The following is a 27,179-nucleotide window of genomic DNA, read 5'->3' on the forward strand; positions in this document are numbered from 1 at the left end:
GGGCAACTCCGGCCCCCCAGCTGTTGTGGAACCACAAGTCCCATGAGGCACTGCAAGACCGACAGACACAGGCATGACTCCCAGAGGCATGTTGGGATTTGTAGTTAAAGCACCACTGGAGAGCCGGAATTGCACACCCCTTGTTTAGAGGTTCCATCTGCCCCATTCACAGTAAAAGGCACAAGGAGCGAGGTTTTTCTTTTTTTTTGGTGTAACAATGAGGTCTTTAGGTCACTTTTTTTGTCAGATGATCTCCGTTAGATGACGGTTGTTATCAGCTAACAATCAGAATCTCTTCACTGTAGCCATGACTACGAGTAAAGCTGCCCATACACTAATATTTTCTTTGTTCAACCCGCTAGCTGAACGGAGAAAATATAACAGATTACTCCATCAACGGTTATGAGCATTGATGGAGGAATCTCCCGCCGTCTTCACTGTACTCTGATGGCAGCCTCTGGCCGCTGTCAGAACACCCACACAGAGCCGGCAGCTGATTGACTGCACACTATGTTCGATTGCAGATGCTTCAACCGCCTCCTTCAATTAGCCGATTGAGGGATGACAACCGAAATCCCCATAGGTCTATGGCCAGCTTAAAAATGGTAATAAAAAAAAAAAAGTCTAAATGTATTATGCAACTAAAAAAACTTCCCTATGAAGAAATGAATAGCAAGAATATACGTGGATGGAACAGATTTGATTTTTCTGAGCGGTATCAGACACATTTCAGAATATGAACAGTAGAGGACTGAAAACAATGGAGTGATCAGTGATGAGAGCACAGTGACTGACAGCTCACCTTTCCAGATCCGGCAGGTTAGCGGATATCGTCTTCCTCGGACACCACCTATCTGTCGTAGGAAAGGACAGCGTCTCGTAGAGATTCTGCAGGTTCAAGTAACTTAATACAAAAAAGGAAAAAACATTACAATTCCAATGGTAGGCATGTATTATAAGAGCACAAGGATTAGTGTTTGTCCATGACCTCCCATGCTCACCTCCAGGATTTCTCTAGATTCTCTCCCATCCTCTGGAACTCCCTACCTGTCTGCCTATCTCCTACTCTGACTGCCTTTAGGGGATCCCTTAAGACTAATCTCTTCAGGGAAGCCTATCCCACCTCAACCTAACCACTCAACAATCGCATTCTCAAACAATTCATCCCCACACAGCTACCTCCTCATGTATTACCTCCCTTTTAGATAGTAAGCTCTCACGTGCAGGGCCCTCCTTACCATCTTGTCTTGATTTGTATTGTAACTGCAATGTCTTCCTTATATTGTAAAGCGCTGCACAAACTGTTGGCGTTATATAAAATGGAGTTTTTTGGTCTATGCATTTCACAATCAAAACCGCATCTACAGGAGAATACATTTCTATTTCAGACTGCTGTCAATTACACATCAATCTAAATGACAACACATAAAACGGTCACCGACAAACACTAATCCTTGTGGGATCTGTACAAATGTATATGTAGAATACATTAATTAGTTTTGATATGTTTTATATGTATAATTCATGTTTTATATGTACAATATGTTTCTTTTTTATATATCATATGTTTAATACATTCAATTTGTTTTATATGTATAATTCATGCTTTCAGATGTCAGACACGTCTTGTAAATGTGATTACATAAGAAATAAAAAATGAAGTGATATGCTATTTTAAAAAGTAACATGTTTGGGTCTAAACAATTTACTGTTGCCAGAGTTGATGCTCAAAGAAATACATTCATAAAGATAATCTTCCAGCACAATTATAAACTACAGCTGTGTTCTCTTAAATGCGCTTTCATCTTCTCCCCATTCTTATCAATGAAAAATTGAAAAAGTACTAGGAGAGCCGGGTCACATGACCCGTCAGTCATATGACCCGTCAAAGTCATATGACTGTGTTCTCCTCCTGTCCCGGAGCAGCATTATTTAAAGAACACTCCGGAGGATGCCGCAGGCTACACACCGCAATCTGCATTTTATGAAACTAAAAACGCAGGCGCAGTGTTGCACGTTTAGCCCTCATTTACACTGTAATCGGCCCACACGTACAGCTCCGTGCTGCGTGTAGGGCCGTATCGAGCAGCTCCCGGGAAGGATAGGTGCTGTGTGTGATTAATACGAAGTCCCCGTCCTTCTCTATGGGAATACGCGACCGTACGCCCCCCCTATGCTCACCCGCCCTGCACGTCCGTACGGGTGAGCGTACCCGTACGCTGATAGGATGGCTCCTGTCTGTGTCTGAGCCAGGAAATACGCACCCCTACGGATCAACACTTGAGGAGAGTGTAGGGGGGCATACGGCCACGTTCTCGCATAGAGAAGGACGGGGGCTGCGTACTAATCACACGCAGCACCTGTTGTTCCCGGGAGCTGCTCGACGCGGCCCTACACGCAGCACGGAGCTGTACATGCGGGCCGATTACAGAGTGAATGAGGCCTTACTCTGGTGTCTGGTATCCACTGTCAGCCCCCAACTGATCACCCACTAGTCTGAGCATTTCATGAAAGATTTTAGTATCCTCCCTTGTATCGCAGGTCAAGAGCACTGTAACCAGTATGTAGGAAATTAGAATTACATTTTCCTTTGCTCCTCGGAGAACTGGTGCTCCTGAATCACTTGTAGGGACACTCCGGAATTCTCATCGTGCTGCTGCCATTGTTTCAGCACCTAAACAGAGTAACAGAAAATAAAGTGGCGTGTTAGTCAATACCACTGAACAGCAGTATTAGAAGGAAATTCGGGTTTTATTAAAAAATAGATGGTCTATAACCAACATGTGGCAGGTAGCCAAAAAATCCTCTTCAGTGTACCCCTCTGAAACCAGCTACAAAAGCCACCTCTACCCAGATGCAGGTCTAAATCCTGTTCCCTGGGGTCAAACCCTCTCCCCATCTATCAACAGTCTGTCCAATGATGCCCCCTGAACAGCCCACAGAGCCACTCAGACCCCATTCACACTTGTGTAGCATGTGAACGCTTGCAAAATCCCAAAATTTTGTACATGTTCAGGAAACATGCTAAAAGCACGTATAGCACTTGCAGTTACATTCATTGTTAATGGCACCCCAAACACGGCAAGCAAGACGGATGTTTTTTTTTACACCAAAGACATGTGACAAAAAAAAAAAAATCTAGGTTACATAACATGTGAGCAATGAAAAGAATCACCGGCACTCCAACAGTGAGTCTTTTATTGACACATGTTCACAATATCACAAAGCAAACAACAACAACAACGTTTCGGGGACACATGGGGTAACTTTATCAGGCAAAGATGAAGGGACACCAGTTGGCCCCGAAACGTCGTAGTTGTTTGCTTTGAGATACTCTCCACGTGTCAATAAAAGGCGTATTGCTTCACTGTTGGGAGTGCCGGTGATTCTTCTTTTCATTGTTCTTATTGCGGTGCCATCTGCTCATCGCTGCAGGACCCACCATTGATTTGTTTGGGATTCTGTGGTTAGGAGTGTGATGGGATTATGCATAACCGTAAAAACATATGGGGCTCAAAAGCATTGCAGTTTGTCACATGTAGGGCAGCCAGGTGAAATGGATGGGCTGCCCTATGCACAGCAAACGTGCATTACTGTGCATGTTGCAAGTGTAAATAGAAGCTGAGAGTAGATGAGGTGTCCAGGCAATGTCAAGACATAGCAAAGGAAACTGGGATTCATGGTAGGCACAAAAAGGGGTTTCTGGCTAAAAGAGGTAATAGCAGCTCCTAAGAGTGCCGGCATTCAGGCAGGACCATTATTCTTTTAAATTGCAAATAACTAACAAATAATTACTTTTTGCTGAACTTCGAGCACAAAACTTTCATTTAAATAAATTCCTCAATTAGCAGAAAGTAAATAAATCCACGTTGTGTGCACCAAATGCCTTTACAAACCCAGATATTGAATTGTAGAAGGCATCATCTCTGTGTTGTACATGGCCTGTGCAGAGAGCAGAGCCCCCATGCAAACACGCCCGAGCCCATCACTACTGCCCAGAGGGAATCTGACCCGCCTTCCCTTGGATCGATACTGCTGGAGTTGTGAAATGCTGATCTTGATGGCCACCCAACTGCAACTTTGTGTTTATCTCACCTGGGAGTAGAAAGCCCGGTAACTCTTGGATTTGGGGAAAAGTGCAAATGTGACGAAGCTGCCAGGGACACCGAAATGAATGGGCAGGTGAGGAAGCAGGGAGCTTTTATACTCTATTAGCAAAACAGCCACCACGCTGCTCGAATCCTGCAAACACAGAAACAACTTTATTAGCAAAAGAACAGACATCATCATCATTATAACATCTACACACAAAAACATTGGGGGGCTTTGAATAGTGAGATTTCAATATAAATAAATGTTTTCTCTTTTAAAACTTGGTGCGTTTGTGTGTATATATCCATCTTGTAATGAAGCAACATAGATACACTAAATAGTCGACAAGGCACTGCATGTCTTGATCAAGCAATGCATTTATTAATGTTGCTGCATTACAAGACCCGTATGCACGATATTCTAATTATTCGAGTTTCACCTGTGTGTATATATATGCGCAGCATTTTCTCCAGAAAAGGTCAGTGTTTTAGCACTTTTGGTTGCCTGTGTGTACAAATAAAGGTGTCATCATAGCTGTATCCTTACTTTTGAGTATAGATCTGTTTTAACCACTTGCTGCCCGCAGCAATTTCTTACATTTGCACACATACAATCAGAATTTTTGGCTAGAAAACAGCTTCAGACCCCCCAAACAATGATATATTTTCAGAAAGCAAAGGGCCTGTAGAATGAAAAAATGCTAGTTGCAATTTTATTACGTTGCGTGGTATTTGCGCAAATGTTTATCAAACCAGTATTTTTAGGATAAAATACACTGAAATGAAATTTAGTGCACAGAGAGAAAAAAAATACCCTATTTTATTGGTAAAATATAAAATACGGGGTCACGTCGGGTAAATTGATACCAAACATGTAAAGCCTTAAAATTACGTGCAAGCAAAAAAAAAACTACAATACCCCAAAGTTACCATAAGCGACGCTTTAAAAGCTTTTACTGCTCATCAGTTTAGTGTTACCAGTGATTGCGCTTGTATGTTCGTGGGGGTGGGGGACTTTAAAAAAAACTTGTTTTGCATTTTTTGTTTATGTTTAAAATTTAAATTTAATTTTACTTACATTTTGCTTACTTTATTGCTATCACATAGGGGGGCTAAGAAGCCCCCTATGTGATAGCCAATTTACAGTGACAGGTCCTTTTTATGGAGACATCAGGGGTCTTTCAGACTTCTAATGTCACCTAGGGACCCCAAGGAAGTTGATGAAGCAGCAATCTGCTTTCCCGGCTTCTTCTCCTGGCTCTAGGAGCTTGAGAATGTAAACAGTGACACTGGATGTGATACACGTCACGTCTGTCTCCAGTGATATGAGGAGAGATCAGCGGCTAGAAGCTTGATCTTCCTCCGATCAATGGAGGAAGACCGCGATGCTGGTCCTAGGCCCGGACGGGGAACAGCGGAGCCTGGGATAAACGGCGGCAGTGGTGGAGGGGAGCACACTTTGCATCTCGGTACAAACGATCAGGCAGCTGTACAGCCTCTCGGATTGCTTGTTCCTTAACAGCCATCACCAGCTGTTTACAATGATACCAAGAACATACTGCAGCAGGAGCTGTGTTCTTGGTATAACCACTTTAGGCGGAGGCCGTACATATACGTGACCACGCCTGAAGTGGTTACAAGAAGTTAATAAACTAATTGTTTAAAACACGGACTAGCCCTGTTGCATTAGCAGTCTTATCTATACTTCTGGGTGCGGTACACCTACTACTTGCTCTTCCACTCCGCCTATGGAATGTCACTTGGCGTCCTCACGTCTAATGTAGGTCAATGGACCTGCATAATACGTGATGATATCAGAGGTCATTAGACCACTGGAGCCCGGGGAAGAAGAGGCTGCAGGGTCCGGGCTAGCAGCCCAAAAGGCCCAGCAGTACCGAGGATCAGGTGAGTATGTTTGCTTTATTTAAGCCCCCTTAACAAAACAAGCTGCACTATTAAATCTCAAGCAACCAGAAACTACAGTTATCCAGCACCTACCGATCCCTGCGAGTGCCGCATAACCGTATTTTCACAGCCCTCGGTATAGAGCTGCAGAGTAGTACATAGCTGCCATATAAAAGAAAACATAAATGTTCCAAACGTCCAAAAGAACTCCAAGACCTGTCTGGCACGTCCACAGCAAAACACTCCATGATGAATGGAGATGGCAGAGCTGAACAATTGGACGCCCTTTATCTTGATTTCCCTTCCCGCTTCTCTTGTTGTATATGTTTATCTTGCGGGAGTTCACATCTATAGCTATCACTTCCCCGGGCCTGTAATTGGCTCCAGCAAGAAGCGGTGACAACAGGCGGAAGGTCAGCGCTCGGCACGCAAGAAACAGATAAAATAACGGTGAGATTACATTGTGAAGTACAAAAAAGATAAAATGTGCTCCTCCGTATTGTTATGTCTCTTCTTTCTGTAAATAACGATTTCCTATTGCTGATGGGAAAGCCTGTTATCAAGCCGGACATATCCCCTGACTGGGAGAAGAGACAGAACAGGGACACTAGTGTGCAAATAAAAGGATTTGCTTGCACTTGTGCCATCCCTTTCTCTATGTGTTAATCTGGTTACACAGAACAAAGACCTCTGGAATAGTTTCACCATCCTTAGCAAGAAGGACATTAAATGTGGCTATACACTAGTCAAAATTCAACCAGTGTGTGGCCCCAGTCCGTTGGTTAAAAGTTTGTCAAAGGAGCTGGTCCAAAAACCTCAAATCTGTTCAGTTGCAGTCACTGTTAAGGTACACTGACAAGGACACCCCCCGCCACTCTCAGAATACAATAGCCCGCCATGGGAATTGCCCCATCCATCCCATTATGCCCGTGGGGCTGAATAAGAAAAATAAATCACAATGTAGGGGCAACTTAGAGGAATCCCCCCAACCCCCAAGAATTATAACTAGGGATGCACCGATACCAGTTCAGATACCCGGCATTTTCATGAGAACTACCAGGGTTGCAGAAGTTGCAGCTGGGACCTGGCCCTGGCGCTCCACTACTGTCCTGAAATCATCAATCTGTATTGTTTTAGAAAAACTGTCACATGACAATACAAATGTATCTGTACTTGTATCTGTGAGTACTTGGACAAGTATCGGTGCATCCCTTATATATTTATAAAAACAAAATCATACATTAAAACAGAGATGTACAAATCCCAGGAGCTCCGTGTGCTCCTTACAAATGGCAGCTGCCTCCTAACGTTTGAATGTTTCTCTAGTCTAGTCTTGGAGCTGGAAAAGTATCTGTACTTGTATCGAGTATAGTACTTGGTATCGGTTCATCCCTAATTATATCCCCTTATTAGAAAGCTGAAAACCCAGATGAAGTTTCAGGGATGGTAGAGACAGAACCCAAACATGAAAACCTGACAGGAAGCAACAAAAGTGCTAAAGGAGAGTGTTTCTGTAGATGCGACTTCTCACTTTAAAAGAAGAAAAAAAAAAAAAAAAGCTTAAAAATATACTTACACCATCGTAGAACTTGACGGAAGTCATGTGACTCCTTGGTATAGTAACACTGCCATAGTTGGGGTGAACAAATAGGACGCCATGTGAAAAGAAGAACAATTTACCTGAAATTACATACAATTACAGTATTAATTCTTAGTGGATAAGGAAACCTCATCAGTACATTGCAGTTTTTTTTCATGTGTGCTTGGTGAGACCAACTTGGCTCTAAACAGCACGTCTCACTCGTGGTGGATGTTATGGCGGAGTCCTTTTTTGTGCAAGTATCTGGAGCTACAGCAAACGTCAGAGAAAAGTTAAATATAACCCTAAAGAGGGGATAAACTTTGGAATATTTCCTGAAGGTAAAACTAAAAAATATCTCAGCCACTGATGCAGTCTGCAGGCTTTTATCCTGTTGAAGTTACTTTGGCTGCTTTAAATATATGTAGGTAAAAGCATACAAGATGGGAAGAGCTCCGGCCATTGTGGATAGAGGACATGTGCCACTCAGGACGATGATGTAATTAAAATCCAACTCAGAGCAGTTATAAAGTAAATAAATAGCCTGTGATGATGTTTACCTTCCTCAGGTGAAATGTGCCGACTGCTGGAACACATGTAGGTCTCATCCCCACCGGACTGGAAACTCCCCAGGAATGATTTGTGTTCCTGGAAAGACACCACACGCCAGTTACATGGGAGCCATTCCTGGTTGGCACCACGTACATTTCTGATATAACTTGAAATAATCTCACCTTAGCTGAACTCAGTGCTTTCTCTGAAAGTTTGACATCATTCTCCTCCACCTGGAAACAAAACAGACAATTGTTTGGCACACGTTATAAAACCAACAACTAAACCGACAGCCTAAAGTTCACAATAGATATCACATGACTGCACAATCGCCTTTAGACCATGGCCATATTCACCACATGACTGTATAATCTGCTTTAGACCATGACCATAGACACCACAGGACTGTACAATCTCCTTAAGGCCCCATTCACACTGAGCGATTCGCAAATCGCGCGTTTGTCACACGATTTGCATTTTGCGCGATATCTCGCGTTGGCCGCGCAAATGCTTGCATTGAGCAAGCTAGAATCGCGGCAAAATCCGCTCCAAAAAGGGTCCTGCTGTAGCGACGCACGACCCGCGACGGACAGAGCCCCATTGCCATGCATTGGAGAGCGATATCGCGCGGTGAATAGTCGCGATAAATCGCTCAGTGTGAATGGGGCCTTAGACCATGACCATAGACATCACATGACTGTACAATCTCCTTTAGACCTACCAACAACTATGTATAGTGAGAGCCTGTCTGATTGGATTGTTCAGAATGACCATCACATAACACAAACCATACATAAGTAGGACAATAGCGAGACTGTACAATCAGATTGTAATGTGTGGTCAGCTTAATGGAATACTGGAGGCACATTTGTAGCTGTTGTCTATGGCACAGTACATGTGTTTCCCTGCAGCACCTCCAACAGGAACTATACTTCCCAGTGGTCCTTGACAGACAGAAAATTGGCGGCATGGCATGACATAGGGAGGGGCCCTCAACATCCATTGACTTAAACTGCCAGGGCCAGTTCCAGTAGCTACACTCTACAGGTGGGTGAAGATGCCCCAAGACCACCAATGGGTTCAAAGTTAAATTCCTGTGCTCAGAACACTATTGGTTCCCAACCTCCAAATAGTCACAAGCTGTGATCTGTGGGGGTACTGAAATCTACAGTCTCACTGCAAGAGATAGTGCGGCTACTTGATGGTTGGACTTGGAATCTTTAGTTTATCATAGCAGGAAAAGTCATTCTTTATAAGGCGGGAGATGTTTTGGCAAAGCAATCAAACTTTTGGCTGGGGTTCTCCATAATGCTGAAGTATAATGCTTGCTTATAATAACTTCCCTTGTCCCAATTTGTTTTCTATTTTAAATTTTATTTAACTTAATTTTTTTTATTTGTTTGCATTTTTAATTGTTTTTTTTTTACTTTTTTTAATTCTGTAGTATTTTTAAATTTTAGTTTAACTTTTGTTTTTAATATTAATTTTTTTACTTTATTGCTGGGAGCAATAGCCAGCCTGCTATTGGATATTTCAAATTGCAATAGCCAATAGCAGGCTGGCTATTGCACCTGCCCACTGCTTGCTGTCAATCTCCATTAGGTCGCCCTCTGCTGATTGACAGCAGGCAGTGGGTGGGTGGGTGCAATAGCCAGCCTGCTATTGGCTATTGCAATTTGAAATATCCAATAGCATTCTGGGTATGGCTCCCTGCCTCTAGATGCAGAGGAGGAACATGCGGCAGCAGAGGCACGGGTAGCGTGGCAGAGGAGGAATGCAGTCACAGCGGTCTCTCCTCCCCACTGGTGGCGGCTGCAGTGGTCTGTGTCCCCGTTGCCTCTGCCGACACAGGCGGGGAGAGCAGCGGAGATTGGAAAGGACTCACACCGCTGCAGCCAGCACCATCTGGGAGGAGTCCGCATTTGTACACCTCTTGTGTTATTTCCCTCCCCATAATCTAAACTCTGTGTCTATGTCTCCCCGTCCACCTCCTCTTTAACCCCTTCGTGACAGGAGACGTACAGTGTACGTCCCGTCATAAACTGGCTATATGACTGGCCACGTACACTGTACGCGCCGAGTTATATTAGCCTCTGTAATGCTGGTAACTGCTGATTCTCAGCAGTTCCAGTCATTAATGAATGCCTCACTATTGAGGCATTCATTAATGAAATAGTTAAGCTTTTGTAAAAGCTTCTTTCTTTTCTTTCTTTCATTAATGAAAGAATGAAGCCTTTACATTCAGATACGGGTTCGCTAAATAGCGATCCCGTATCTGACAGCTGAAGATAGCAGAGAGGTAGCAGTGACTCAACTGTCTGCTATTCGTTTTGACAGCTGTATAGCCTGGCCCGATGTTAAATGATACATTTCAACCACAAGATACAAAATGTATCTCTAGTGAAATTTATCACTTCTGATCGTCTAGGAACGATCAAAGACCTTTAGTGAGATCTGATTCTGACATGCTGTCAGGATCAGTCTCTAAAGTTATTATTAGCTGTTCCTACTTTTGGAGCAGCCTGATAATAACTAAAAATTAAAAAAAAAGTTAATTTATTAAGCAGTCATAGTGACTGCTTGATATAAACTGACCCAAATTAGCTCAGTCATGAAGGGGTTAATATTCACTCCACTCTTCTTTTGCATACATTCTTCATGTGTTCAACTAAGATGTCTTTGACAAGAGTGAACTAATGTTCTTCTCGAAAGCAGTTGCTGATGAGGCGATGTCCTGGGCTCCTGCACATAAACTACAAATCAGAAACCCCTCTCTGACATACTTGGGAATTCGTATACCACGCACAGTTACAGACCTATACAATATCAATTACTCCCCCATTTTCCAAAAAATTACTGCTGAATTGGCATCCTGGCAAAATCTCCCGCTATCAATGTTAGGAAGGTGGCATTTAATACGGATGAATAGCTTTGCCCGACTTCTTTACCCGCTGCAAACCCTACCCCTTCTCCTTAAACATAGCGACATCCGCATGCTTAACACAGCATTCTCAAAATTCATCTGGAGAGGTAAGAAGTCACGAATCGCCCTTAGGAAACTTCAGCTACCCAAATCTGAATTAGGGGCCAACTTACCCAACATACGATACTACAATTTAGCCAGCAACTTCCGATATGTGAGGGACTGGATAAACGGGTCCTCGTTCTATACCAACAATGACATGGAAGCCCAGCTGGTATCCCCTTGGTCTCTAGCGGGTTTACTTCACACTCCGCTACAGTCACTCCCCTCACACTTAAAGCAGAACACCCTACTTAAAGACACCATCATCACTTGGCGGGAGGTGAGAAAAATTGTGGGACTAAAGGGAGTAATATCACCCTGGATGCCTATTACCTCCTCTCCGGTGTTCCCTCAGGGCAGGGATTCTAATATATTCCACATCTGGAAACGTAAAGGCATACAATCTATACACGACCTGCTCTCCCCTCAAGGCTCTTGTATGTCCCAGAGCGAACTTTCCAGAATCCACAGTATACCACTTCACCACTTCCTACAATACAAACAAATCTCCAGCTTTATAGCCACTCATCTTCCTCCTCCCTCTCCCACTACGTCCGCACAGACATTTAATCAGTTAATGACTTCCCCTTCATCTAGAATGTCCCTGTCCAATATTCAATTGATCATACGTAACCACGGCCCCAACCCCTCCATTCCCGAATTTTGTCCGTCCGTGGGCCTCTTTACTGGGACAAAACTTGGAGGATATCACCTGGTCTGCATACCTGATCTCCGAGTTATCCTGAGATCAACTCAAGGATGTCATGTCTGCTTTCCAATACACTCACTGGTATCTCATGGCCAAATTAGATGGCTCTCTAGGGCCTCTAGATGTTTTATGAAATTTATGATTTATTACGCAGGTACAGCTATACTTCCTCAACATATCTTTTAATTGTGACAGATCGCTATCGAGGTATGAGTCCACAAATTAGGAATACATCTATCCTTTGACATTCCATATTATGTCATCAGTCCATCTATATGTCCCTCTCGAATCTCATCGCATCCGGCCTTCCATATCCCTATTGGATTATACCTATGACCACATACCCTCTTCCCTCCTTTCTCCTATATGCTCTATTGTTTCCCCACCTTTTCTCACTACTCCACACTTTTCTCTTCTTATGCCAAGTATCGGTTATAATTTTAGCCATGAGTTATGGCTGCATTACATGATGTGTTTTCTCCATGCATATATGCCGGATATACTGTTATCCCCGGTTCTGCACCATCAGTGGTCTTTGTATTAGTTATTACTGGCATACTCTCAATGCATTATGACATGTATGTGGCTGCTATTTACTGTATATAAAGTGCAACGTTATTGGTTGTGAGAAAATTTAATAAAGATTTATATGCTAAAAAAAAAAAAAAGATGTCTTATAGAAAAATGCTCCATTGGTGTTGCTTACCCTAATCCTCTAATCTACGCTCCTCCCTCCCTATATCATTTGTGTTCCTACTCTTCATTTAAACCTAAATAATAAGCCCCCCCACCAAAAATAACATTTTGTTAGATTATAATCGATTTAACCGATTAGTTGTTGCCACCAACCATCCCATGATCACACCCCAGTACTTACCAGCCAGGAGATAAAGCGGGGAATAGCAGCAGTGAGAATGACATAGCTATTGTCGGATTTGATCTCTCCATCTGAAAACAAGAGACGGGCAGATATTTCATGGGAAAGAATCTACGTTTTTCCTTCTACATGTAACAGAGGTCAGCTTGATACAATGTACAGGCTGTAGTACCTGTAATAAAGAAATAATAAATTGCAAGACCGCCACAGGCCGGATTCCCAGAGGCATACTAGGATTTGTACTTTCACCACCGGAATGCCCAGGTTGCCCATCCCTGAGCTTCAAGAGACACACCTAGGAAATGCCTGGAAGGGACGGTGCATCAGTCTGGCCCCATAGCTGAGGGGCCGCACAGATCACTTTACTTCCTACACCAGATATACCTGCCCTGCTCCAGCTACATGAAGGGACATGTTACCACCAGCACAGGACACGGGAAGATTTAATCTCCAATGACTTGTATTTGATTCCAGTCATCTCGTTTCTCACAGATCTAGGCTTTCCTTCACTGCACATCATCTGATGCAACTCAAAAAAGGAAAAACAAGCCGTGTATAATTATCCCAGAACAAGGCCGTCCTTTTATTTGGATTTGTACTTCCATGTTTATCCGTCAGTGTGAACGGCTGGAAATAAAATCCGGGTGGTGAGCAGCTGCACCAAAATAAACACTCACACCCCGCAGATATAAATATTGCCTCCTCCGCACAGGAAGACGTTCTCTGAGGGGAAACTCATCAAAACTGGAGCAGTTGCCCATGGCAACAATCAGCTTCTCTCTCAGCTTAACTGAACCAACTGAAGAGAGAAGGTGATTGGTTGCCATGGGCAACTGCTCCATATTCTGCCCATTTACACCTGTGCTGGGGCTATTATAGCTGCATTGACACCTGTAATGGGGGTTATTATAGCTGCATGGACACCTGTGCTGGGGGTTATTATAGCTGCATTGACACCTGTGCTGGGGGTTATTATAGCTGCATTGACACCTGTACTGGGGGTTATTACAGCTGCATGGACACCTGTACTGGAGGTTATTATAGCTGCATGGACACCTGTGCTGGGGCTTATTATAGCTGCATGGACACCTGTGCTGGGGGTTATTATAGCTGCATGGACACCTGTGCTGGGGGTTATTATAGCTGCATTGACACCTGTGCTGGGGGTTATTATAGCTGCATTGACACCTGTGGTGGGGGTTATTATAGCTGCATTGACACCTGTGCTGGGGGTTATGATTTTTGCCATTGGCACCTATTCTGTGGCAACAATAATAACCTCCCAGGATATTATTTTACACACAGTGAAGCCATCATGGAGCACAAGAAAACGTATCACCAAATCAAAATGAACAGACGTACCTTTGTCCCTAACATGAATTTCCGACTTCAGGAAAGATTCAGAGAAGACCACGGACCCCAGATTTCCTCTTCCCCCTTGCAGGTCGGGAATGTCATACACTGCCATGGAGGCCTGAAAGATTATCATGTGACCGCGGTCAGTGGGGGCACGTCACTTACTATAGCGCACAATGGGCTTCACATATCAAAGTGTCAATACTAAAAACTTCTGCTTTTGCTCTCATCCACCAATCACATTCAATCTTCAGTGGAGGGAGACAAACGCCAGGCGCTGTGATTTACAGAGACGCTGTACAGCTCAAACAAAACACAAAGCAATTTTCCTCTCTACATAGAAACCAGCCAAACAAAGAATGTATTGTGTTACCATGACTTGGACTTCATTCCAGTCCACAGAGATCCATCCCCACCAAGGACAATGTCAACGTGGAGTTTGTATAGTCATCTCATGTTTGCATGGATAACCTCTGCCTACTCTGGTTTCTTCCCACATAATTGTAGTCTAACAGTTGACTCACAATATTGACATTTCCATTTTTCTGTCATACTGTGGTAGAGGCATTGGAGTGATCAATTCCCACAGGCAAATATGTGCAAAACTGCTGCAACAAATGATCTGCAACGGCAGTCCAGACACACCATGTGACTTGCATGTCATGTGACACATCAACTTAATTTCAGGTTCAATAATGCAGGGAATCCTGTCTGATGTTATTTAAAGATGAGTCCAGGGACGAAAACTTTCATTTAAAAGGGTTAGTCCACTATACCAGGTGAACTTGTGAAAATGGAATTACACCCACCTATCTGCCCCCTCTCCCTGCTGCTCATAACTGTCAGAGAACGCTCCTTCCCCTCTGTGGCTGCTGGTGTAGGACCCGTACACAGCCATGCAGCCCCACAGGCAACAATTTATATTCCTCCCACAAATGGGAGCAATCATTGATCAGCGTGGTCCCCAGGGTGCACTGACCAAGGAGAAGCGCTCCTTGACAAGAAGCACTTCTCACAGGTCAACGTTGTCAGAAGCCAAGTCCAATCCAGTCCACTGAGTTCCAGCGGTCACCTGACTGCACATGGCCAATAAAAAAGCACTTCTGACTGCACTGACCATTGACAAGTGCTTCTTAGCAAGAAGCGCTTCTCATTGGTCAGGTCAGGTGACCGCACTGACCAATGAGTGCTCGCCATTTGCAAGCAGAATTTAAAATTACCGACTGTAGGGCTGCACTGCTGTGTACGGTATATAGTTCCAACACTTGCAGGTGCGGAGGGGAAGGAGCATTCAAGGACAATATTTACTTATCCTGGAGTTCAGCTTTAAATTATTCAGTCCCATGCTCCATGGTTTGGTTCCCATGCCCCTAGGTGTATGGATTCCCTCATAAATAATAGGACTAAACAAGACATGTTAATACAAATAGTTCAATGACGGGATACAGGTATATACATACCGTCTTAATTAAATGCACGCCATCATCGTGGTCTAAGGGCACCGTTCTGAAAGATGGAAAGAGAATGACACTAAGTCCAATAATATCAGTCTACATGACACAAATACAGAGATCCAATAGTAATACATTACCTGCCCAGACTATTCACAGCTTCAATCTGAAATGATACTTTGGACCTGGAAGGAAACATGTCATCGATATTACTTAGAAATCTCTTTTATACTAGTCTACCATTCATAGTTGTCATCTCATCGTGTACATCTACAATAGAACAATGGCTGAAAGCAACAAAAATAATGATATATACATGCACATATACACATTATATATAAAATGTTGTAACCCCCAATCAAAAATTGTTTCCTCAGGTTTAGATGGAGTGGTGACTATCGGTCTGTATCCTGAATGGAGAGATTTTTACTTTACCTCAGGTGACACCAGGGAGGAAGTGAGGACACAGAAAGCAATACAAACATGGCAGAGGGCTGGCTTGTTTCCCGCTCTACCGAAAACTTAAAACTGGACTCCAGCCTTCTCTTCAGTCTTGCACAGTTGTACCGGCTCCTCTCCAGGACTGAAATGGATTACTTTGATCTCACTGCACACTGTGAGCTTCTCATGTACATAAGAAGCTGCAGCAAGTCAGATAGAGCCCGCCTCATTTCCTGGCTGAAGGACAACTGCGGCTCTCCAGGTGTTGCGGAACTAGAAGTCCCATGAAGCATTGCAAGACTGACAGTAAAGGTGCCCATACACCTTACGATTGTCGTACGATAATCGTATGCGATCGACTTTTCGTACGACAATCGTAACGTGTGAATAGAGTGCCCGACCGATAGTACTGTACAATCGTACGACTTTTGACGGTCAAGCATGTTTGAAAACTTTGGTTGATCGTACGATGTTCGCATGGTTGGTGGCGTTTCCGTCCGTCAAAAGTCGTACGATTAACACTGCGCATGCGCAAACGAAAATAATTGCGGTCAATTACCGCAAGTCGTCCAGGTGTTTTTTTCTAACTACCGCTGATTGAACATTGCGATAATCGGGGCAGGATGGGGCCGTCGTACGAAAATCGTACGACGGTTCGATCATCGGACGAAAAGTTTAGTCCGATAATCGTAAGGTGTATGGGCACCTTTAGAGGCATGACTCCCGGAGGCGTGTTGGGACTGGTAGTTAAAGCGCAGCTGGAGGGCCAAAGTTAAAGGAGAACTATGAGGGGAGTGATTTCCCCTCATAAGCATAGTTAGAGCCGACGTGTGACAAAGAAGCTGTCACAGGTTGGCTCTATCAATCGGGAAGAGAGCAGAAATATGCCGCTGATCCGCTCACCTCCCGATTATCTCTCTGCAGTGATCAGTCACGGCTCCCTGACCCCACTCGCTCCGATCCCCAAGCGCTGACTGGAGGAACGGACAGGGGAGGGCACAGCTGGTTCTGCCTCTAGATAGGCAGAGCCAGCTGTCACTCACGCAGATGGGTGGATACAAAAAGTATTGTCAGGATCCGCCCCGGCTGCGGCGCTCTCAGTATATCGCGGGCAACAGCCCGCTATATACTGCATTTTGGGTCACGGGAGGAGGTTAATACATACCCCAGAATTCTCTTTTAAACCGCCCCTGATCTAGCCCTTTCCTCCCCAGCCTGATTGCCCCAGGCCCGTCCCTTTCACTCACTGGAATTTAGTTTTATGTAGGCTCAGTATCACATGTGGCCATTACCTCTGGTGGTCTGCATGCAATTTCCATCCTGGTATCAGAAGGTCACTGGATTTTTTTTTTGTAGAGATTTCTGGTCACAGTAACACACTGAGCTATAATGAATTTGTGCTGCACTCCTCACTTGATTACAGACACCAGCCAGTGCGCACGGCATAATTAAGCCGTGTTTTCCCTCTGATGTGTATTCCCATGAAAGATCCATTTTTAAAAAACAAAGAGAAAATGTCGAGCTAACCTCAAAGCGGCTCTCATCTGAACGAGATTAAAGGAGTCCAGCGACATCCAGAAATTGTGTTCTGCCACTTCCTTTGCCTGCAAGAAAGAGAAAACAAGAGTGCGGTGACGTCATACTCGGAGCGATGTACACCAACATGACACAGGATACAACTCGGAGGACAACCAGATCATTCTACACGCCGCTGATCAATCCGATAATAGAGCAAAACCACAGCAGACAGACAAGAGGGCTTCCAAAACACAAACCAGTATCCACAGCCTGGCTGGACATAGAAGGACAGGACATGCAATAAGTACAATGTTTAATTAGGACATTATTGCACCTCCTTGCATTACTGTAACAAACCTGTCAGCATAGTTTTTCTATCATCGCAAAATCATATTCCCGTCATACAGCCAGAGCATATCATTCATAACCGTTATGTGTGCACAGAAGATGCATAGAAATCAAGAATATGAATACTCCAAAACCCTCAACACTATTGTCACCCCAGAGAATGAAGTACTCCAAAACCTCCAACACTATTGTCACCCCAGAGAATGAAGTACTCCAAAACCTCCAACACTATTGTCACCCCAGAGAATGAAGTACTCCAAAACCTCCAACACTATTGTCACCCCAAAGAATGAAGTACTCCAAAACCTTCAACACTTAAGTCATCCCCAATACTGGAGTACTGCAACATGCTCAAACTACTGTGACTCCCAGGACTGGGGTTCTCCGAAAACCAACAACACTATTGTTATTTGCAAGAAAGAAAAACTCCTCAAAACCCTCAACACTATTGTTACTTGCAAACCCCTCCACACAATGCCCCCTTCCAAAACTGAAGCATGAAAGTAACATTTCCATAAGAATCAAAAGTCTATGAATATTAATCCCCACATCAAAAAGGACATATCCTTCCCATATACCTAAAATAACTTGACAACATATTTATCAGCAAGACTTGAATATTCCAAAACCCCAAAACACTATAGTGTTGAGGGTTTAGGAGTACTCGTCATTTTTAGATTGTAAGCCCTCAGGGGCAGGGCCCTCCTTACCATCTTGTCTTGAATTGTATTGTGATTGTAATCTCTTCCCTTAATTGTAAAGCGCTGAGCAAACTGTTGGCTCTACATAAATCATGTATAATAATAATAATAATAATAATGCAGGTGACCACAGTGTTGAAGGTTTTTGGGGTACTCCTAGGGAACATCTGGATTGGCTGAGCTATTCTCATAGGGGCTAAACGGCATTCAGCTCGGCACCTTCGTGGTACCAAGCAGAATAGGAAATCAATGAAAAAAGTAGGAAAAAAAAAATGTTCAAAAAACGTAAATAAATCATTTTTTTTTAAAAAAGAAAGATTTAAAAAAAATTTAAAATACAAATAAAAAGACAATTGGGCGGAGCTAACAGTGACAGCTAGCTCCACCCAACTGTTTCCTATTGGCCGGGACCTGCTAGAATCTTCTAGCAGGTCCCGGGCCAATGAACAACAACTGGGCAGAGCCGGTCGTGACATCACGGCCGGCTCGGCCCAGTTCTCATTGTTTAATGACAGTTCAGCGTCCCCAGGTAACCTGGGGGGGCGCTGATCTGTCATTGCAATTGGGCGGAGCCAGCCGTGATCTCTGCGAGGCGTTCGGCCGGCTGTTTGCCCCGCTTTGGGTGTCACTTATATGTGACACATATATGCCTTCGGCTCGGCTGCCTTCAGGAGCTGTGCGGTCTATGGTGCAGCAACCCTTCAGTTTGACTGAACCGAAAGGCTCCGGCGGCCGAAGCTAGCCGATCAGCCGGAGCTACGGCTGATCCTTCACCTAGCTTTGTGAATAACCCCCCTAGTTTCTATACTGGTTGAAAATGTCCTTAAGCTGAAGACTAAAAATGAATGCAGCTAGCACATCCAAGGACTGGTGAGCTGCAATATATTCAGATTTGATTCTTGGGTTTAGTTATCCTTCAAGAAAGCTCAAATTATGTTCTGTTACAGAAAGTAAAAGCTGTGTGTGTGTATACTTCACTTTAAATCCCCCTTTAATTACACAAGAGAGAGAATCCCCAGCTGCCGGCTCATTATCTTTAGTCATCAGCTACGATGTTTTCTCATAGAGGCAGATTCAGATTTCATAATATCTTGTTGTGGTAAAGAGACACATTACTAGGCAGGAGTGTCACCAAATGTGTCAGGACATGAAGCAGCCTGAGAAATCCTTGTCTGTGATCATGGCTTCCAGGGCTTTCACCAACTCTCCGGGCAGTTCATGTCTCCTCTCTGTTTAGTCTGTCACCCTTAGCAAGTGCTGACACCGTAGTTCACAATTGTGGACCAAAGTATGTCACACTGAATGGCAATCTCAAGAAGGATTTTAGACTTAAAAGGGAAACTATAATATAGTTTGGGGTCAGTTGTGTTTTATATAATTTGCTGTAGATTAAAAAAAAATCTTTTTATCATTATTAAGAAATATATGTAATTTATATTATTATTATTATTGATTTATTTGGCATCAACAGTTAGGCAGAGCTATACAAAATAAATAAAAAAGCAGAAAGCAGTAAAGTTACAAATCAAGAGGATTAGGAGGACCCTGTTTGCGAGAGCTTACAATCTAAACGGGAGGGGCAAATGATACAAAAGATAGTAACTATGTGGGGGGAAATTGAGAAAGACAGCTTCCACTTGTTAGGTCGATAATATAGTATTAAACACTCAAACTTTTTCAATAATGAATCCAGATCAAACAAATGTGCATCGCCCAGCAAAGTATTCGGCTACATTTTTCCACAGCACGTACAGCCATCATGTTTTCAAACAGCTCCAAATCTCTCATCTCAGCTTGCCTGAACTTCCTGCCCAGTACAAGATCATAAGGAACAGCGCAGTCTATAGCAACCGCCTATCTGCCAACTTGGAGAAGGAAGGAGAGGGGCGAAGGGGAGCAGAGGAGAGGTTTGCCTTGGGGTGTCTGCATGTTTGTGGAGCTTACTAGGAGACACAGGGGTGACTGCATAGGAAGGGAAGGGAGCCACTCTAAAACAGGACCAGTGCTCAGGGGACCAGCTGCTTCTGCAGGAAGCTAGAATGTTTAAACATTAAGGAGCAGCATCCATTGTAGGTGATTTGTTAGCATTTGCAATCACAGAAAAGGCTTTTGACTTTAATATCCCTTTACCCAAAGTTAGCTGAACCCAAGGCAAACAGCCTATTACACAGCTAGATTACTTAAATAGGAGCTTTTCAGCCTGTAGATTTGTCACCCAATTTCTGTCTGCTACAACATTGCACTAGTGCCTGGTCACCTGTCCGTCCTCAGCCTATTACTGTACAGCGATAGAGTAGAAGAGGATCGAAATGTAATTTCTCTGCTCTCTACAAGTTCCTTGGGGGTGATGTCTTCCCGTCTAACCTGAAGCTGTGAGCTCCCTGCAGTAAATACAGGCCCTGACCCGCCTACCCAGCATGCATTGCTAAGTGCACAGCCACCAGCCCTGGTGCACCCTCTACACAGGTATTACCTTGGTCAAACTTGAACACTTCACAAAGCTTGCAATCCCAGCAAGGACAGCTTCCACCACAGCAGCATAGACCTGAGACAGCACAACACTGAAAAGAGAAAAATAATACGTATGAGGGCTAGTTACACTGGTGTAGTCAACTCATAAATGACCAAACTGCAAAGAGCCAAGGCACATGTGTGACAGTATTGGTGCGAATTGGCCATGTAAATTCAATTTTACATTGAAGCCCATCAACCACAATGACAACGGAACCTTTACATTCTTTAGGTTCCTTTCGTGGGTTTCATGTACCAAAGTTCTTGAATACTGGGTAACATCAGTTAAGCTCTGGGTGGACACCGGACACAGTAGATCAGAAGAGGATCCAAATACTTAAATTAAAAGGATCGGATCTGGACAAAAATACTGAAGCGGTCATCTAAGACTAATTTTTGGAGATCCAAGCTCCAAAGCCGTCATGGTCATTGTTGCTTCATTACTTAGCCAGATACAGACATGAACTGGGATATGCCACGACCCACTAAGGCTTTTAACCCCTTAGGTCTGCTGCGTCCTCCAATGGAACTTTCAAAGTAATTATATTACCATGAAATCTCGGAAGCTTGCACTGTCAAATACAGAAAATAGAAGTGCCAAATTCATCTTCAAAAGTCCCCAATTAATAAAAGAGGATGAAATCTCTTGTCAACAACAAAAGGTTAAAAAGGATGTGATTCTTAATTGTAGGAAAAAGAAACAAACTAATCTAACTGATATAATAATATTCAAGGTTAGTAAGATTTGGCACATTTCTTCCAAGGACTATATAAAAGGACAAGGGCACATCAGCTGTGTAGATAGGAAGAAAGGACGGAAGGAAAAGTTCACCAACAAGACAGGAAGGGTTTCTTTATCATTTTAGAGTGGCCTAAGGAAGAAAATGTCAAAATGATGAACAGCATTTAGAAAAATGGTTCAAGCCCAACTGAACCTTCAGCTTAAATTGTGAAATACATTCCAGGTGGAGAAATACAAAAAAAAAAAGTGTTCAATGTCTTCTAGTTGGTTTTCTTTAGAAAGCAGCCTGAGAAGAACAGACTGCCACCTACCAGCATTTTGCAGAGAAGGACCCTTGCAGAAGCAGAGGACTCTACGTCTAGGTCCAGTGATTAGTGCCTAGATAATTAAACTCCTTTGCGCATGCGTGGGATTTACGCCTTCCTGTCCAAATCAAGATGACCAAATATAAAGAACCCAGCAAAAGACCAAAAAAAAGGTAGAAGCAGCATGTGACGGAAATACGAGGGAGATTGCAGTCATCGCATCGCTGGAGAGTATTGCTTCGCCAGGTATGTCTTTCATAATGTACAAATATGCTGTGCATACTTACACATCATGGCAAAATCCCTGAGCATGGACAGTGGAGTTTAGTTCCCCTTTAAGAGATCTCAGCAACAGTTTTTCCTTTATTAATAAAAAGAATTATAGTAGAATGAAATGCTACCCAATAATCCAGCTGTTAAATGAAGATTCCCCTTTTTTCTGATTCCTTCTGCTTACATTTTCTAATAAATCACATTCTGAATACGCTTTTTAATGTTTTACTGGTCATGTGACCGGAAAGTTCCAGCACTGCGGTCCATTCCCCTCTCTCCGTAGCTGGTGGGTGTGACAACACCTGGGAGCTATGGACGTCAATGGGAGGACATCTTGGCTATAGGTTACTCCACACACTGTTGTTGGCCCGACTAGCTGGTGCAAAGAGGATCTAAGCATCATTTATCAGATAAGTTATTGTGTAGCCTTTCCTTCAACGTTAAGCTTTGTGTAGACATTCATATGACTTGCATTTGAAGTGACCTTTTATGGCAAGTCTGCAGACTAACTGCCTGATGTCATAGACCATTGTGAGGCCATGTCTGTCCTGCTTTGCTTTTGTTCCTTAGGCGCAGAGAGTCCCACTGAGATCAGTTTGTGTTGCAGACAAGAGCAGTTCAAATGCACCTCAAAAAGTGCATTAAAGAAGAGGTGCTTTCAATGAAGGTTTTTTTAAAATCAAGATTGACCACACAATGCCCTAAACCTTGAGAATAAAATGTCATGGTTATAAGCACCCCTGACAGTATTGCACCGTAGTCACCTAAATCAGATTTGTTTTAGGTAGTCGGAGCAAGAGAAAAAAAAAAGAAACCAACACTTACATTTGTTCACTTTTTTTGTGCGTCTCGTTGTCATTTCCTACAAAAAGAAAAAAAAAAAGCAAGATAATATCAATAACATGTGGAAGAACACACCGACAGTATATGTTAGCACAACATGCACTAAACAATGCTACCCAAATTCCTTCTTGTATAATGGCGCTCGCCCTGGTAGGAATGCTATGGTCAGTGCAGGTAGGACCTTTCTTCAGAACCTCATACACAAATTCTCCTGCACCTTCCACTGTAGAAGCCCATAGTTTTTTCCAAGTTGTACCACTCAAAGCAACCTTCATGTGCCCACACTCCAGAGGAACCAGGTCCAATAAACTGGGGTCCACCTCCTCCCAGTAAATCACAAACGCCCAAGCCGTAGACTGCTGTGTTTTTTTCATTAACTTTTTATAAAACCATTGAGGGGTCCTCTTACATTGTTAATCCCACGAGGTATATCAACTCCTCTGACACGTTTCCCTGCTAAACAGGACATTATCATATAACTAAGTGCAAATTGTGTCAGAGAAGGAGTCATGTGTGGAGGGAGTAAAGACGTAAGAGAAGCCATGACCAGTATTTGTAACAATGTAAGAGAAACCATGTCCAGCGGGACTAACGACATCATAGAACCGAAGAGTAACGATGTAAGAGAAGCCATGTCTGAAAGGGAACAACAATGTAATAGAAGCCATGTCCGGCAGGAGTGATAATGTTACAGAACCCATATGCAGAAGGAGTAACGATGCATTTGAACCCATATTCCCGTGTAACCCATGTTATATGTACGCGCACAGCGGGTAGATTAACATTCATGATAATTAGAGGATAGACGGCACAGAGGGATTGAAGAGTGTGTCCTTACACATTGAGATTGGACGTTTAATTTTATATATCTACAGTATATGTGTTACACATTATGATGGACATTATTTTCAATGGTGATATATGAGAAGCCCACTGTGATTTATTTTGGAATTTTCACGATTGTTGATTTGTTCATCGATTTCATTCATTGTACACTGAGATAGATATATGAAGTCCTATTTGTAGCGCAGTGCATTTTATCATTCCAACAGAACCCATGTCCAGCAGGAGTAGCAATATAAGGGAAACCATGTCCAGTGGGCATAAAGAAGAGAAGCCATGTCCAGTGGGCGTAATAATGGAATAGTGCCCATCTCTGGTGGGTGTAACGATGCAAGAGGAGCCATCTCCGGCTCCAATAAAAATATAAGAGAAGCCATCTCCGGCTGGAGTAATGATGTAATAGAACCCATGTCTGGTGCAAGAGCAGCCATGTCCAGCGGGAGTAACAATGTAATGTAAGACTTGGCATGCATTGATGTGACATGTTACCAATAACATGACTGGATATACAGGTGAAACTCAAATAATTAGAATATCGTGCAAAAGTAATGGCAGTAAGTGCTGCAAAAGGGGCCCAAACCAAGTACTGAGTACATATGCATGCTTGTACTTTTCAGAGGTCCGATATTGTTCTATGTACAATCTTTGTTTTATTGATTGCATGTAATAATCTACTTTTTTGAGGTTGTGGATTTGGGGTTCTTGGGGTTTTCATGAGCTGTAAGCCATAATCATCACAATTATGACAAATCACGGCTTGAATTATCTTGCTTTGCATGTAATGAGTCTCTCTCATATATTAGTTTCACCTTTTAAGTTGCATTAGTAAAATAAATGAACTTTGCACGATATTCTAATTATTCGAGTTTCACCTGTAGATGGAAGAGTCACTGGTTTGACAATGTGGAGAAACTTTACTTTCTGTTTTCTACCACCATCCCAGATAAGCTTCGGAGGTCCCGTTGACCTGAGCCTTAAGGGTAAATGCCTACATCTGGCCAAAAGACTCCTTCCAATGGCTTCTATGGCAGCTAAGACAAGACACAAAGGTCCAATGGCTATAAATATATGCTCTCTGCAGAGGATTCTCCTGTTCTTGATTGTCAAAGCCATTTACTAGATCTTGCTACCAGATGTACACACAGAAGACGAAACACATAGAAATCTACAGCATGTAATATGTTGCTAAAACTATGGCACAGTAAAACAAGTTAATCTTAAATATCACTTCAAAAAGTATTATAAATCTTACAATAACACAAAATTGGGGCTCAGCAAGAATATATGATTGTGTTCCTTTCAAGCGAACCTGCCTGGCCTAAAAAGTGATCAGGGTGACATCAGTGCTGAAGTGAAAGACTCATACATATGGCTCCCCAATGGGGAGTGGTATAGTTGAGATGCCGCCGCCACCACCACTTAGCTGTCCAATAACAAAATCTCAATAGACAAAGAGGCTCCGGCACTACAGAGATTACTGGTGGGTGTGGAGCTTCATCCATGTGCTGCCCAGGACTAGAGTCCAAGGAGATCCTCATCAATACATTTATTCATCTTAAGATTTACAGGACTTATAGGAACCACGGTTCAGCACTACTATTACCTTAGGTGCTTTTTCGGGCTGGTCAGGTTCACTTTAAGAAATTCTGTTTTACCACTGTGACCATGGCTCTTTATCTGCCAGAATGATGTCTGGACGAAAAATGCTTTGGTAGGTCAGACAATTATTTATTAGGAAACTCTTGGCTCCAAGGTTATGCCCTTGCCTCCTGTACTCACACAGAACACCCATCCACCCAAAAGGCACCAGAGCAAAGCAGACCTTAACAAAATACAAAGGAATGAAGGGCTCGGTTGACAGTGTACGGAACAGTGCAAACAATGACAATTCTTTACAAAATGGACTTACCCAGATAAGGACTGTGAGTGCTCCCAAAGAAGTAAGTCCTAGAACAGGCCAGGGGGCCCTTAGGAGAGACACACCGCGCCACCTGATAACAGACATTGAATGTGTTAGAATTGACACACTTCCCACCACGGCCTACAGAGCTTGTTTACAGATCATTCTAAATTATACCATCCCAACATAATGGGAATTGCTGCAGATTTTCAGGACACAGTGCCCTGTGATAGCTCGTTTTAAAAGGAGGATATTGGGAGAGTAAAATATAATTTTCCCAACAGTTTAAGCCAGAGTGTGACACTGCAGAGGTCACATGCCAGCGCTATAGATCAGTTCACATTCTTCTCCCTGCAGAGATCAGTGACCATCAGTCACCACACCCATGACATTGAAAATCTTGATTTGAACTAGAGAAATTACTTTAATCCTTTAGGTCAGCATCAGATGCTTAAGGGGAAGTGTACATAATCCCCATTACCATGTGTTTGGCGGTGCTGCCTCCGGGTCCGGTGTTCCTGACCAGATGACCTTCAGATGGGAATATGAAGCTGCCAGGTTTCAGGTTCTCTCTGGTGGAGTGGCTGCCGAACAGGACAAAGGGTTGCCTGCAGGGGCTAGATGGGAGAAAAAACATTACATGTGGATATGGGATACAGGTCCTCTTTAGAGTATTCTAAACTAATATGGCAAGTACAATATCTTGCATTGCTGCTATGATAAAGAGATCCTCAGTCCGTCCGCCTGCTGTGCTCTGTCTGAGAAGTGCCCACTCTCACCATCGTACTTACTGTTTGTGCCCCTGTGATCTGGACACATTGAGCCAGATCAAATATTGCCGGTGTGCCAAATATTTGTTTATCTGTCCCATTAAAATACAGCCTGAGTAGCACTATGGGTGTGGGACCCCACAGTGTGAAAGGTACTCTAGGCCATGATAACCACAGCTGTTTCTGCACTACGCCTCTTGGACTAGGCCTTTTGGCTAAGACCAGGGGAAATTTTTATACCAGGCCCGCAAGGCCTAGCCTTTGTCTGGCACATTGGCTTATTTATTTTTCTTCACTGTCTTGTGCACTTTTTATTTCTGTGCTTTTTTCACTCCACAGAATGGAGGGTGCGGGTCTTCCGACCTGCCCCGAAGTCTAAAGGGAGGAGGTTTGGTCATTAGGTTCCTTCCCCCCCTGAATGGGGGGGGGGGGGCCTCGT

The 27,179-nt window shown here is 43.4% G+C and overlaps 1 protein-coding gene across 1 annotated transcript in view; it reads right to left on the minus strand.

The window, feature by feature from the left end:
• CUNH20orf194 (chromosome unknown C20orf194 homolog) overlaps positions 1-27,179 on the minus strand; it is a 75,095-nt gene that overhangs the window by 27,402 nt on the left and 20,514 nt on the right. The window contains exons 10-24 of the mRNA XM_018572203.1: positions 26,452-26,587; positions 25,980-26,061; positions 23,210-23,246; positions 21,027-21,114; positions 17,514-17,590; positions 15,686-15,730; positions 15,555-15,600; positions 14,101-14,212; positions 12,739-12,809; positions 8,310-8,360; positions 8,136-8,223; positions 7,573-7,676; positions 4,096-4,242; positions 2,583-2,674; positions 803-904 (exon numbers count right to left, since the gene is read on the minus strand). Coding sequence (XP_018427705.1) covers positions 803-904; positions 2,583-2,674; positions 4,096-4,242; positions 7,573-7,676; positions 8,136-8,223; positions 8,310-8,360; positions 12,739-12,809; positions 14,101-14,212; positions 15,555-15,600; positions 15,686-15,730; positions 17,514-17,590; positions 21,027-21,114; positions 23,210-23,246; positions 25,980-26,061; positions 26,452-26,587 — 1,278 coding nt within the window. The remainder of the gene's footprint in view (positions 1-802; positions 905-2,582; positions 2,675-4,095; positions 4,243-7,572; positions 7,677-8,135; positions 8,224-8,309; positions 8,361-12,738; positions 12,810-14,100; positions 14,213-15,554; positions 15,601-15,685; positions 15,731-17,513; positions 17,591-21,026; positions 21,115-23,209; positions 23,247-25,979; positions 26,062-26,451; positions 26,588-27,179) is intronic.

This window comes from Nanorana parkeri, unplaced genomic scaffold (genome assembly GCF_000935625.1).
Source record: "Nanorana parkeri isolate BGI_ZX_2015 unplaced genomic scaffold, ASM93562v1 scaffold1968, whole genome shotgun sequence".
In the NCBI taxonomy this organism is placed as follows: Eukaryota; Metazoa; Chordata; class Amphibia; order Anura; family Dicroglossidae; genus Nanorana; species Nanorana parkeri.